We start from the raw sequence: 12724 nt of genomic DNA, 5'->3' as shown, positions 1-12724 counted from the left end.
GAGTTATGTGTTTACAGCCATTAAAGCAGCCTGACCGTCATATTTCCTCTCAGCAGCCCTGACCCAGATTGCACCCTGAGGCTGCCTCTCTGATCTCCGGGAGGTTACATTCCCAGAGCCCAGTGCTCTCACCTGCACGGCAGCCCTGATGGATATTGCAAGTGTGGAGAATTTGTTTTTCCCTCACAAGAGTAACCGCCTGTCAGTCATAGCATAGCACACAGCTTCCTCCTGGCTGGCAGAAAGAGACTAGTCCATCCCTCTTTCCTTTCGGGCGCCTGGCTCGGCCATTTCCGTACATTGTCGTCGCTCAGCTCGCCCAGCACTCGGCAATTTCCGCCCCATGAGGCAGCGCCATTTTGTTCATGAGTGAAGTCGGTGTCGGTGCTGTTCAAGATCGTATACGGAGCGCTGACCAATCTGGCAATGGACGGGTATGTATTTGCCTCTGAAAAGGCGCATTTTAGGGTGTACGGTGCCTCCCTGCAGCCAAGGCGCATTGTCTCTCTAAATAACCCGTGCGGGGTGTGACGGGCGCATCTGATGTACCTGGGGGCCTCACACCTCCCCTCCGTTGTGATGGGAAGTCAGATGGTAACGGCCCTCTGTGTGCAGCTAGGCCACCGCTGGTGATGGCTGAGGGCTGGGAGGGGTGTGCTAGGAAACCCCGCGGGAGGTGGAGGCTGGAGAGGGGCCTCCAGGAAGGCCGGCTGGGTCCTGTGCTCCGTGCACCTGGACGCAATAGGGCCGCTCTAGTCTATAGCATATCCTGCTGTGCTGTGTATAAAGGCATATATAGCTTTCATACACCCCAGTGATTATAGGGACATGTTGTCTCTCTATCCCTTGGTGATGTGACAGTACACTTTATTCATCCTTCATTCATAGTAATGCATGGCTGCCCCTGTGCATCCTTTGTCTCCTATTCATGATTCTGTTATATGTTCACTGCATCTATCTGTATTTATATACTGTACTTCTAATTCTTGTCAGTATTATGTCCCTGTATGGCACTACGGAACCCCTGTGGCACTCTATTAATAAAATATAATAATCCACAGTTCTCATCCTAACACCTGGCAATGCTGCTTCTTTTTATGATGGTTCTGTATTTGTTTATGACCTTGTTTCTGGATATTTTAGTTACTTTATTTTTGCCCCACTTGGTCCTATTTAAGTGCGTTCAGACAAAGACACAGGAAATGGGGCTTTGCATTGAGGCAGACTGACCATGGAAGTTTCATCCATATGGATTTGGTCCTTTGTGCACTGGCGTTGGTCCAGGGAGAGCAGTCAGCACATTACATGGCTCTGTCTCATGATGGAGGGAGGGGGGGTACTCTCTGCTTATTGTGACCAGGGCATCCGCCTTGATAAATGCAGCTTGATGGAGATCATTAAGACTTTAGATACAACAATGACCGGGATAAGATTAGGCCTTATGAAACTCTGCTGGATATGTATGCTGTTTATTTTATTTGGTGGCTTCACCGTGAGCAGTTGCAATAAGGCATCTAGCGTAAATGATATTGCTGTTTGTGTATATCAGCACTGAACAGAAGGGGAAACATGCTGTAGCCGAACAAATGTTTTTGTGCTGCTTTCTTCCAGCTCACCTCTATTAACTTTGTCTAGATTTATGTAGGTTATCTTTGTTTTTGTACAAAGTAGATCTGTAGGTGTAATCCAAATGTTAAAACTGGAGGGAGTCTTGCAAAGCTACACTTATTTAATAACTTATTTATTGTGTGAAACCTAGGTTTGGTCTCTGGTAGACAAAGGATTTTTTTTTGTGTTTAAAAAAAAAAAGATGGTTAACATCTGGATTAATGCTGACGTTTACGTATATGTCATATGCAAAATACTCCAACCATATGAACAAGAAGTGACATTTTAAAGCATAGATTGATTCCTTGGGGATTGTAAGATATTGGTACATATGTTCTTGTATTCATTAACATCTTGGGGCCTGTTCCTTGGCTACTTGGAGTGGTGATCACTTATGAAGGCCCATTCATATTGTCCTGTCAGCTGCTGCTTCATAAACAATGGGTAGAAGCTTTGAATAGTCAGATCAGTGCAATGGTCCTCAAAATGTCCCAATCTGGCAGACTCTATTTTAAATATACGTGATCTTAATAAGTAAGTTATGTCAGAAAAGCCTTTCAGAATGCTGTTTTTTTCACCCTAAACAATGTTTTGATGTCTTGGGTCTGTCAAGTGACAGGAATCCAATTCGTGGTGAGAACACTTTCGGTTAAAATGCACCGTTCTACTGCGCAATAGATTGAATAGCTCCAGGCACTTAACCCGGAAGCTACTTCCCCAAAATGCTAATTGAATTAGTACTGCTTAATGGGGGGTGATTCAATTGTTATTTCGTGCCAGATCTCCCGTGTAAAGTGACGGGAGATCGGGGTGCAATATTTAATTGTTTTGGGCGCCCGTCCTGGGTTAAGCTGAGAAAAACGTCTTGACTGGTCTAAAGTCCTTTTAGAGCGCCTAAACCACAGACCATTGGCACAATTCTACTCCTCTCCGTAAAAGGCTGCCAGCTATCGCGCCCAAATTATTTATTTATTACAAGTTATTTATATAGCGCACACACATTCCGCAGCGCTTTACTTAATTTTTGGCCATTCCCATCAGTCCCTGCCCCAGTGGAGCTTACAATCTACATTCCCTATCACATGAACACACACACACTAGGGTTAATTTGTGTTGGGAGCCAATTAACCTAGCAGTATATTTTTGGAGCACCTGGAGGAAACCCACGCAAGCAGAGGGAGAATATACAAACTCCACACATGTAGCGCCGTGGTGGGAATCGAACCCATGACCTCAGTGCTGTGAGGCAGTAACGCTAACCATTACACCGTCTGTGCTGCCCTGGATTTGCTCCATTTGTAAGTTTAAAACCACTGTCGTCATAGGGCAAGTATTGAAATGTTAATTAGCAATTTAAGACAGAAATGGGTTTATGCTGTGACTAACCAAAAGGGGGACGATTCAGTTTCAGAGGGAGTTGAAAAGTGCAGTGAAGGAGCACCTGAAGCTATTCAATTCAGCGCTCTGTTTAGTCCGACTAATCGTTTCAAGAGGGTGCGAGGAGAAAACGGACTGAAGTGCCGTCTGCAAGAAAGTTTTCCGGCTTAGCACAGCGCTCACAGCCTCGTTGGCGACACTTTAGTCGAAAAATGGCGGTTCTTGCTACTAAACACACAGGTTAAGTCGCGAGAACCGTCCTTCTCTGGACTAAACATCGCACTGAATTGAAGAGCTCTGGGAGCTCCTTCTTGGCACTATTCAACTCCCGCTGAATTGAATTTCCCCCAATGAAACATTGGGGGAGAATACAATTGCGGCTGGGATTAAAAACCCAGCGGCGCTGGGTTTTTCCTGCAGCCGCATTTTTTGGATATTCGAAAACCGTACATTTTAGGTATTATCAGTGGGACTTGCTCTGGGTCCCCCAAGGGAACCCCCCTCCCCCAGTTAAGCAATTGGTAGTTTCCATTCCAATTAGCTTAATTAGTCCTTAATTACTCACTTTGCGCAGTGGTGTCTTCTGCATCCAGCGTCGGGAGCTGGCTCATCTGCAGCAGGGTGAATGTGTGTGTGTGTAACCCCCCCTCCCCCGTGTGAGTGCATACCCGCCATAGCTGATGCTGGGAGAACTACAGCTCCCAGCAGCTCTTGCGCCTCCCAGCAGTCCCCTCTCCAGTGACAAGATGGATGGGACGTCACCAGGAGCCGTGGAGACCCCCCTGACAGGTAAGTATAATTTATTTATTTTTTTCAACTTCGAAAACCCTGTGACCACTTTTTTTTTTTAATTGGATACCGCAGGTACCCGCGGTAATCCAAAATTGTGCGCAAAGTATTTTACAGGTGGTTACATCTCCATAACTTAAAACACTCCCATAAATATTCTGTATATCTCTTGGAATGATTTAAAAAATATTTATGTATAAAATAAGTGTACTTTTGTATGAGGATGTAATACAAGGTGTGTATGGGCATGATTCAATTCAACGCGAATTGAATAGCGCCGGGAAGAAGCTCCCGGAGCTATTCAATTCAGCAAGCTGTTATGTCGGAGAATGCTCATTCTTGCATATTAAACAGGTTTAGTCGCAAGAACCGGCATTCTCCGACTAATCTGCCTGACATGATGTTGTTTCCGTGGCGCTAAAGGCAGAAAACAGCATCGCGCCAGGAGTTTTGTCGGATTTCTGCTCGCACCCCAGGAGGGGTGTGAGAAGAAATCCTTAGGCTTTACAGCGCACTGAATTGAATGTCTCCGGGAGCTCATTCCCGGCGCTACTCAATTTGCGTTGAATTGAATCGAGCCCTATGTGTGTATAACCCACAATGAGCCCCACAATTCACCAAGCTCCACACATTAAGAGGCTTTTAACCTGCATATTTGCCAGTGGAAATGCATACATTTGCATAAAAATGCTGCATGATGTCACACATGAGCCTTCTTTTTTGCACCTTTTAATGTGAAATGGATATAGTGCTCCCGCTAGGCTGTTTAGCGTGGCACCGTGCCCTGCCCGATTTTAAAAGCGCAAAATGTGCCCTCCCCTTTTAGCGGCGGCCCTCTAAAATAGCCTGCCCCGAGCCTTCACCACCCACGGGCCGCAATGTCCCGCAGGTGGGAAAAGTTGTGCTGACCTATTACCATCCGGTGAATAGACGCCATGCGCATGGCATCTATTCACCATGACGGAAGAGCACCTCGGTATGTGCTAGGCACACCCCCAAGTGTGACTAATTGGGGGCGCATCACAAGGCCTTACAGAAACTCCTGGCTGGCAAACCCAGCGCCCTGCCCTGCTCGCATTCTAGCGGGAACACTAGTAGTTCTATTGTAAAACTGGGTGTGTACACCAGAATGTTATAGTGACATGTCTACATGGTTATCACATGGCTATCATGTTGACATTTAGTTTTTTCCTGTTAGATATTAACTGCATCCTAACCTTAAACCTGTACTGTTGACATTGGGCACAATTCAATTAAACGCAAAGTGAATAGCGCCGGGAATGAGCTCCCGGAGCTATTCAATTCTGCTAGAAGTTAGGTCAAGGTGCTTAGGTGCGAGAACGGGCATTCTCCGACTGAACTTCCCGACGCGATGCTGTTTTCCCAGCGCTAAGAGCAGAAAACAGCATCGTGCCTGGACTTTTGTCATAGTTCTGCTCGCATCTCCGGGAGGGATGCGAGAACAAATCCATATTCGGCTTAGCAGCGCAAATGAATTGAATATCTCCGGGAGCTGATTCCCGGCGCTATTCACTTCACGTTGAATAGAATGGTGCCCATTGTGTTTGCCTACAATCACATTGTTGACATTGTGAATATCCACATGTTCACATTCGACATTCAGACCATGTCAATGTTCTGACTACATAACGCAAAACTGACAATAGTACTATCTTGCATGTGACTGGCGGTGTAATGGTGCATACACACTAGACGATATGCTCCCTGAGCGATATCGTCTAGTGTGTCCCCGGCAGGCTGTGCTCAATGTCGTTCATGACATTGAGCACAGCCGCTGAACGATATCATTAGCGATATCGTTCAGCGCCGGGCTCTCTCACCCATTCCCTGACATGCAGCAACCTGACGAGGTCGTCAGGTTGGCCTGCATGTCAGCCCGATGAACGAGGATGACGAACGACCCGCGGGAACGCGCGTCGTCGTCATCGTTCATCTTTTTTGTGTTAAAAATGGACGATAAAGTGGACGACTGAACGATAACGATATCGTTCAGTCGTCCACTTTAATCGCCCAGTGTGTACGCACCATATGAGTTCAGTACCTGTCACATGACTGCTTATAGGGAGCAATCAAGTAGCATAGACGGCCATGAGGTGCTGACGTTCTGACAGTTTGTCTGGTTCCTTGCAACAACTAGTTAATTATCATTGTCTATTGTTGATTTTATCTAGAGCAGAAATGGAAAATTTGCAGAAGAAGCAGTTCATGCTCTATCTATGGCATACTTCAATATTTCCAACTTTTTTTTTTTTCCTTTTTCTATCTGGTCATGTGTTTAGGGCATAGGTTTTCAAACTCAGTTCATGTTTTCCATGTTTCCTAAAAGAATCACAAGTGAAATAATTAGCACCACCTGTGGATCTCTTGAAATGTGTCAGTAATTTAAACACCTGTGCTTCTGCTGGAAAATGTGAAAATTTATTTATTATGGGGACAACTTTCTTCTTTAGGTGGCCTTAATGGGCATGGAACTGCACTTCCGCCCTCTCACATCACTTCCAGGTCCCTAGCTTGAAGGTGAAATGAGCTCAACCCTAGCTCTAGAGTGAACACTAGACTATCCTCCTGTACTAAAGGGAGGATTCGCTGGTAACATTGCCATGGATGTTGTATGTAAACTGATAATGAGGTAAATTTAAACAGCCAAGATTGTATATTGTTGCATAATGAAATGTAGTCACTGAAGAGCAATCTGTTAAGTGAGAAGTAGTATACAGTGTTGCTCATTCTTGTAACACAAATCTGTAGAGATTGTGAAATATTGAAAACTGGTATTATACAGCTGGACACCAGACAAAATAAGGCCTGTTTTGTAATAGTCAGATCAGAGGAGGATCTGGTTTGTACTGCTGGGCTAATTCCATCCATAGCTCTCTCAGTGATCGCGCTGAGACAAAAATTTAAAAAAATTGGGGTCCTACTTCATTGTTTCTGGGTCCCATCACAATGTATTATTAAATCTATTAAATAGCCATCAGACCTCTCCACATGTTCCTTAAATACATCCTGACCTCTTCATGTGTCCTTTAAGGTTCCTCATACCATCCCACATGGCATAAGATCACCCAACATACCCCTAAAATGCCCATCAGATCCCCCGCATGCCCTCAGATGTCCCATATGTCTCTTGGATCACTGAGACAAGCCATCACATTACATCATATTGTTAATATGGCCATCAGCCAAATATGTATGTCTCTCTCAGCTGCGGGACTCAAAGGATGGAATTCAATTGATTCCAGCCCCTATCGCGCCCGACGGAGCTATTCAATTCTTGCTCCTGTCGGGCACGATCAGCTGCCAGCGCTACATTTCAGCTAGCAGTCCCAGGGGAATGAGAACTGAAATGTGCGAAAAGTGACCTGTTGGGGCGCCCAAACATCACTTTTCGCGGTCGCGTCCCGCACTTTGGTCGGGTTTAGCTGCTTTACGCGGCTAAACCTGACCTCTAAGGGCGCGATCAGCGCGAAAAATGGCAGCAATTGAATAGCGGCCCGCGATCTCCCGTCACTTTAGATGGAAGAACCGGACCGCGTAATCAATTGAATTCCGCCCAAAGAACACACAGCAATAATTTCAGGTGAGAAATACTAAAAATTAATAGAAATATTAACATTTCAGTTTATTTTAACCTTTGTAACTTTCCACCTGAAGTTATTGCTGTATGTACAAGTCCTGTGAGTGCAGCAGCTATCTTAGACACAGTATCCTATACTGTACTGAGAGCGCCCTGACAATTACATTATGTATGGGAAAGAGTGCCAGCTATGATCTAAAATAAATAAAAATATATATATTGTATATACATACATACATATAGCGTTCCCGCTAGGCTGTTTTAGTGGGGCGCGGCGCCCTGCCCTCCTTCTGGAGGGCAAAAAGCACCCTGCCCTCCAGGAGGAGGGCAAAAAGCGCCCTGCCCTAACAGCCTGCGGGAGCCGTTCTCACCCGCGGGACGCAGTGTCCCGCGGGTGGAGAAACATGCGGTGACCCGGTCACCGCCGGAGAATAGACGCCGGGCGCATGCGCCCGGCATCTATTCTCCCTGTCTGCAGGGCTTGGGGGCTGCCCGGCGTGTCCGTAAGTGCCGGGCACGCCCCCAAGAGTGACGAAAAGGGGACGCGTCTTATAGACACGCCCCCTTTTCCGATGACCACGCCCCCTTCTCGGTCGCGCGCGCACCTTCGGCGCGCGCACGGGCATGCCCTCTCTAGCTCCGGCGCCCTGCCTCCCGCCGGAGCTAGAGGGAACACTATACATACATACATACACAGACTACTACAGCTCTACCTCCACTGACCTATTCTTCCTTGTAGCCCCAGTGACCTCACACACAAACACATCGCACCATCTCTACTCCTCAGCTGCTTTCCACCGACCTGTACTACCCCTAGTGATATTATACACCTGTAAGTCCCCAGCTCTGGTTCTGCCCGCTGATATTACTGTGTCATTCTCTGCTTGCCCCCATTGTGTGTACAGACATTACACTGAGCCTACTCACACTGAGTAAAGTACCCCTGTGTGTGTATAAGGACTGTGCCCCTTTCCTATTCCTGACCCATATCCTGTCTGTGTCCTCCGTATCCTCCCGGCAACAGCTAGATGTCCTTCACCTCCCATTCTCTGTGTAATCACCGGCTTCACCCCCTACCCGGCAGTGACGGCAATCCAGCCACACACAGCAGGCTGGATGATCCGGATCCTGCGCGGAGCAGTGGGTGAGGGGAGGGTGGGAGATCACACTCTCTATGGTCTCCTCCCCTTCCTCTGTCTTTGAAGCGTGAAACAGATTATTACAGGACAGTGCTGCTGATTGTTCAGAGCGCATCCTGAGGGACCCAGCAGTTGTTCTTGAATCCCCACTGTCAATTATCTGGTAAAATGCGCGCTACAGCGCGTATTTGCGATCACTGCTCACAATAGAGCAGGGGATAGTGAGGAATAGTGCTTTAAGAATCTTAATTTTGGAAATAAATGTGGGCAGTCTATTTAGTCTGCAGTTCAGCATCCAAGATATGGACGCCCATTATCCTCTTTTGCAAAGAGATTGGGAAGTTGTTTGGTGGGGTATAAAGTTTTATTTCAATGGGGGCGATTCAATAGTTTTTGTTGCGACTATTTCATTTGGGCGCTGTTGTTGCTCCGTTCGGGCGTGAACAGCCGCGGCTGCATACATTTCTGGTAAGTTGGCTGTTTGTGTGTCCACAGCAGGACTTTAGATGGGGTTAGCTGCTATAAGCGGCTAAGCCCTGAGCTTTTGGGGTGCACACATGGCACTGGTGCCCAAATGGAGCAACAATTGAATTGGTCCGTCGAGCGCCCCCAAAAATTGGAATTGCCCCTAAAATGTTCTTGTTTTTTAACAAATGTGTACTTGATTTTACATACAACACTAAACTAATGCCAAAAAGGTATATATTTGACTGAAAACATAATTATGGGCTTTTCATCTAATTCACATAAAAGCTTAATAATTAGAAGAGGGATTTTTAAAATAATTAGGAATTTACAAGCTTGTCAATCAAGCCTTAGGGGTATATTTAAGGTCGATTTTGGTGTATTTGTAGGTGATTTTAAGTCAATTTTGCAAATCAGGGATTTACTATAAGATAAAATAGACTGTGAAACCGAATCGCGACGAAAATCGACAAAGCATCAATGCCATCCATCTCCCGAGCAATAAATAACCTCTGTGAGCTTCCATCTCCTCTTTTTACCAACAAAAACAAAAAAGGGAGATGGATTTACTAACAGGCTGATTGGAAATTGACTGCAAAGCCGACTGAAAAGTCCCCAAATAAATAGACTTTTAAAGTGGCACTTTTAGGTTCTAAACACAATTCTATTGGTAGGAACCTGATTATAATGCCTATAAAACAAACTACACTTAAAAAAAATAAATAAACACACACACATACCACAGGCAGACACACAGAAAAACTGAGAAACCAAAAAAAAATAAAAATTAGACTGGACAAAAAATAAGACAAACTTCAAAATAACAATACAGAGATTGACAGGACAAAACTCTCAGAAATCACTTTGTAAGCACCTTTATGAAATCCCCACTCTCCTGCTAAACACTCCTCCCTTCTCTTTCTCTACAAAACTCCCTTTCAATTTTCTTAGGTGCTTCTTACCCGTATCTCTAACTGTCTCTCTGCTATCTCTTCAAGGATGTCCCAGCGCTTTCTTAAACTTAACATGTCTAAGACTGAGCCGATCATCTTCCCACCCTCTTCCATTACCTCACTTCCCACAATTTCTTTATCTATTGATGGCACAACTATCTCCTCTATTCCCAAAGTGCGCTGTCTTGGAGTTATTCTAGACTCCTCCTCTCATTTAAACCGCACATTCAGCACCTCTCGCAGTCCTGCCGCTTCCACCTAAAAAATATTTCCGGGATTAGACCCTTCCTCACCCAGGATGCCACTAAAACCCTCATCCACTCACTGGTCATCTCCAGATTGGATTACTGTAACCTTCTCCTAGCTGGCCTCCCAGTCTCTCACCTCTCTCCACTACAATCGGTCCTCAGTGCTGCTGCTCGGCTCAACTTCCTCTCCAGACGTTCTACATCTGCTTCCCCTCCCCTTAAAGCCCGACACTGGCTCCCCTTCAGATCAAATTCAAGGTTCTTACACTCGCCTACAAAGCCCTCACTAAATCCTCCCCCACATACATTTCTGACCTTCTCTCCCTTCACACTCCCGCCCACTTCGCTCAACAAATGCATGCCGCCTCTCTTGCCAACTGATTGCTTCCTCCCACTCCCGCCTCCAAGATTTTGCCCGTGCTGCTCCCTACCTTTGGAACTCTCTCCCTCTCCTTATCAGACTCTCCACCTCACTGCATATCTTCAAACGGGCTCTCAAGACCCACTACTTCATCAAGGCCTTCCAGCTCTCATCCTAACCCACATAATACTCCTCCCTATCTTCCCCTTCTGTGTAACGCCTGTCTGTCTGCCCCTCCCCTTTAGAATGTAAGCTCTCACGAGCAGGGACCTCTTCCCTCATGTGCTTCTCCTTACACTTTCTTCTACTCCTTACTCCTCATAAGGGCACCTAACTCGTCTCTGGCAACTCCCTGCTGCTTATTGTGAGTGTTTTAATCACTATTGCAGCAATGTATATAATACCCTTCACTGTACTGTAAGTTACTTGTTTTTTTGTTTTTTTTGTTCACTTATTAGTTTTATGCACTATGTAAGGCGCTGCGGAACACTTGTGGCGCCATATAAATAAAGGATAATAAAAGGGATGTGCCAGCACTTTTGTAATGAGTTTCTGTGGCTTACGGTGCATGTGGTTTCATTTGCCCAAAAGGAGTACATAAGTACTGTTCATTCTAGGTCCAGCACGGGGCAGGGTGCCGTACAGTAAAAAGTGCACCCGAGCTCGCAAAAGGGGGAGTGGTCATGAGAAAAGGGGGTGTATCCTTAAGATGTGCCCTCTTTTCATCACTTTTGGGCTGTGACCAGCACTTATGGACATGCTGGGCCGCCCCCAAGCTCTCGCCTCAATTCACCAGCAGTGTGCGGTGCTCCACAACTTTCCTGCCCCCTGCGGGTGGGGACGGCACTCGGCAGGCTGTTTCTATAGGGCGCCGCCATAACAGCAAGGAGCATATTGCTGTTTTGAAATTAGGCAGGGCGCGGTGCCCTGCTAAAACAACTTTTTTTTTTTTTAAGTTCCATGCCGCTGTATTTGTGTGTATGGGAACACTGGGCCTGATTCAGAGCCGAACGCTCTGACCAGAGCGCTCGCTCTGAATCAGGGCCCTCCTCCATGAAAATGGAGCGTCCTCCTGGACGCTCGCATAGCTGTGGGTGACCACCCAGAGCTTATGCGAGCGTCCATGATGATGGTCGCGATGGTCAAGACCATCGCGACCATCGGGCTTGCGACGGAGACCCTGCGGTAGGGTCTCTCTGCCGCAAGCCCTGGAGTGATTTTGGCTCTATCAGAGCCAAAATCACTCCCACTGACATCACTAGTGATGTCAGTGGGGCCGGCTTCCCATGGGAACGCCTCCGTCTGGCAGCCACGCCCCCGGCACGCCCACCAAAGGGGGCGTGCTGTCAATCAACATCGACAGCATGCCCCCTTTAGTGCGAGACCCGGAGCGACGGAGAGCCCGTCGCTATTCGGGTCTCGCGCATGCGCACGACGGAGCTCCCTCCGTCATGCGCAGTGGGGCAACATCGACCCGCTTGCGAGCGTCCTGCGCTCGCGAGCGGGTCTGAATGACCCCCACTGGTCAAAGCTGACAGTAATACATATATAACTAGGTTTGCCATATCATTCCTTTTAATTTGGGACATCTAGATGGATGACTTCAAGTCTCCATTTTGCCTGATTTTAATTGGCCAAATAACCTGTGTAAATCACGTGTCCCAAATTAAAGGGATGATATGACAAGCCTACATATTTAACATGCAGCTAATGGTGCATACACACGGTCAGATCATCGATTTCGTTGAACGATTTCATTAACAATTTGAACGATTTCTGACAGTATTAAAATGAATGAAATCGTCCAAATCTTACTGCAAACACAGTCGATGTCAGATAATGTTATCTGACTTGTGGGAATGCGCATCGTTGGTCGAAGCATGCCTACATGTCAAAGATATGAACGATTTATACTATCGTTATGAAATCTGACCGTGTGTATGCAGCATAAGAAACAAATGGCTAAAGAGAGTAGGTGCATCCGTCATGGATCCTGAATCGACAGCCGGGATTCATAGCTGCACTGCCTCAGACATCCCATCATTTGCCTGACTAAGGGTAACAAAGCAACTGTTTTATTACTTTGTTTACTGCTGTCCACCAATAATGATTTTAGTTTGGAATGCAGGTACAGGCCGTCCTTTTAACACGTGGAACTTCTGAGAAAAGAAAATCTGGCATTTTTT

The 12724-nt window shown here is 46.4% G+C and overlaps 1 protein-coding gene across 1 annotated transcript in view; it reads left to right on the top strand.

Moving 5' to 3' along the window:
• Window positions 1-335: 335 nt before the first annotated feature.
• Window positions 336-12724, top strand: part of PTBP2 (polypyrimidine tract binding protein 2) — a 49259-nt gene continuing 36870 nt past the window's right edge. Inside the window, exon 1 of the mRNA XM_088446816.1 lies at window positions 336-434. Within this exon, the coding sequence (XP_088302942.1) occupies window positions 427-434 (8 nt within the window). The 5' untranslated portion in view covers window positions 336-426. The remainder of the gene's footprint in view (window positions 435-12724) is intronic.

The sequence above is a fragment of the Taudactylus pleione genome, unplaced genomic scaffold, assembly GCF_031769625.1.
Source record: "Taudactylus pleione unplaced genomic scaffold, aTauple2 ptg000406l, whole genome shotgun sequence".
Lineage (NCBI taxonomy): Eukaryota > Metazoa > Chordata > Amphibia > Anura > Myobatrachidae > Taudactylus > Taudactylus pleione.
The sequence above is the reverse complement of the archived record's forward strand: the minus strand, read 5'-3'. Positions and strand labels throughout refer to the sequence as shown.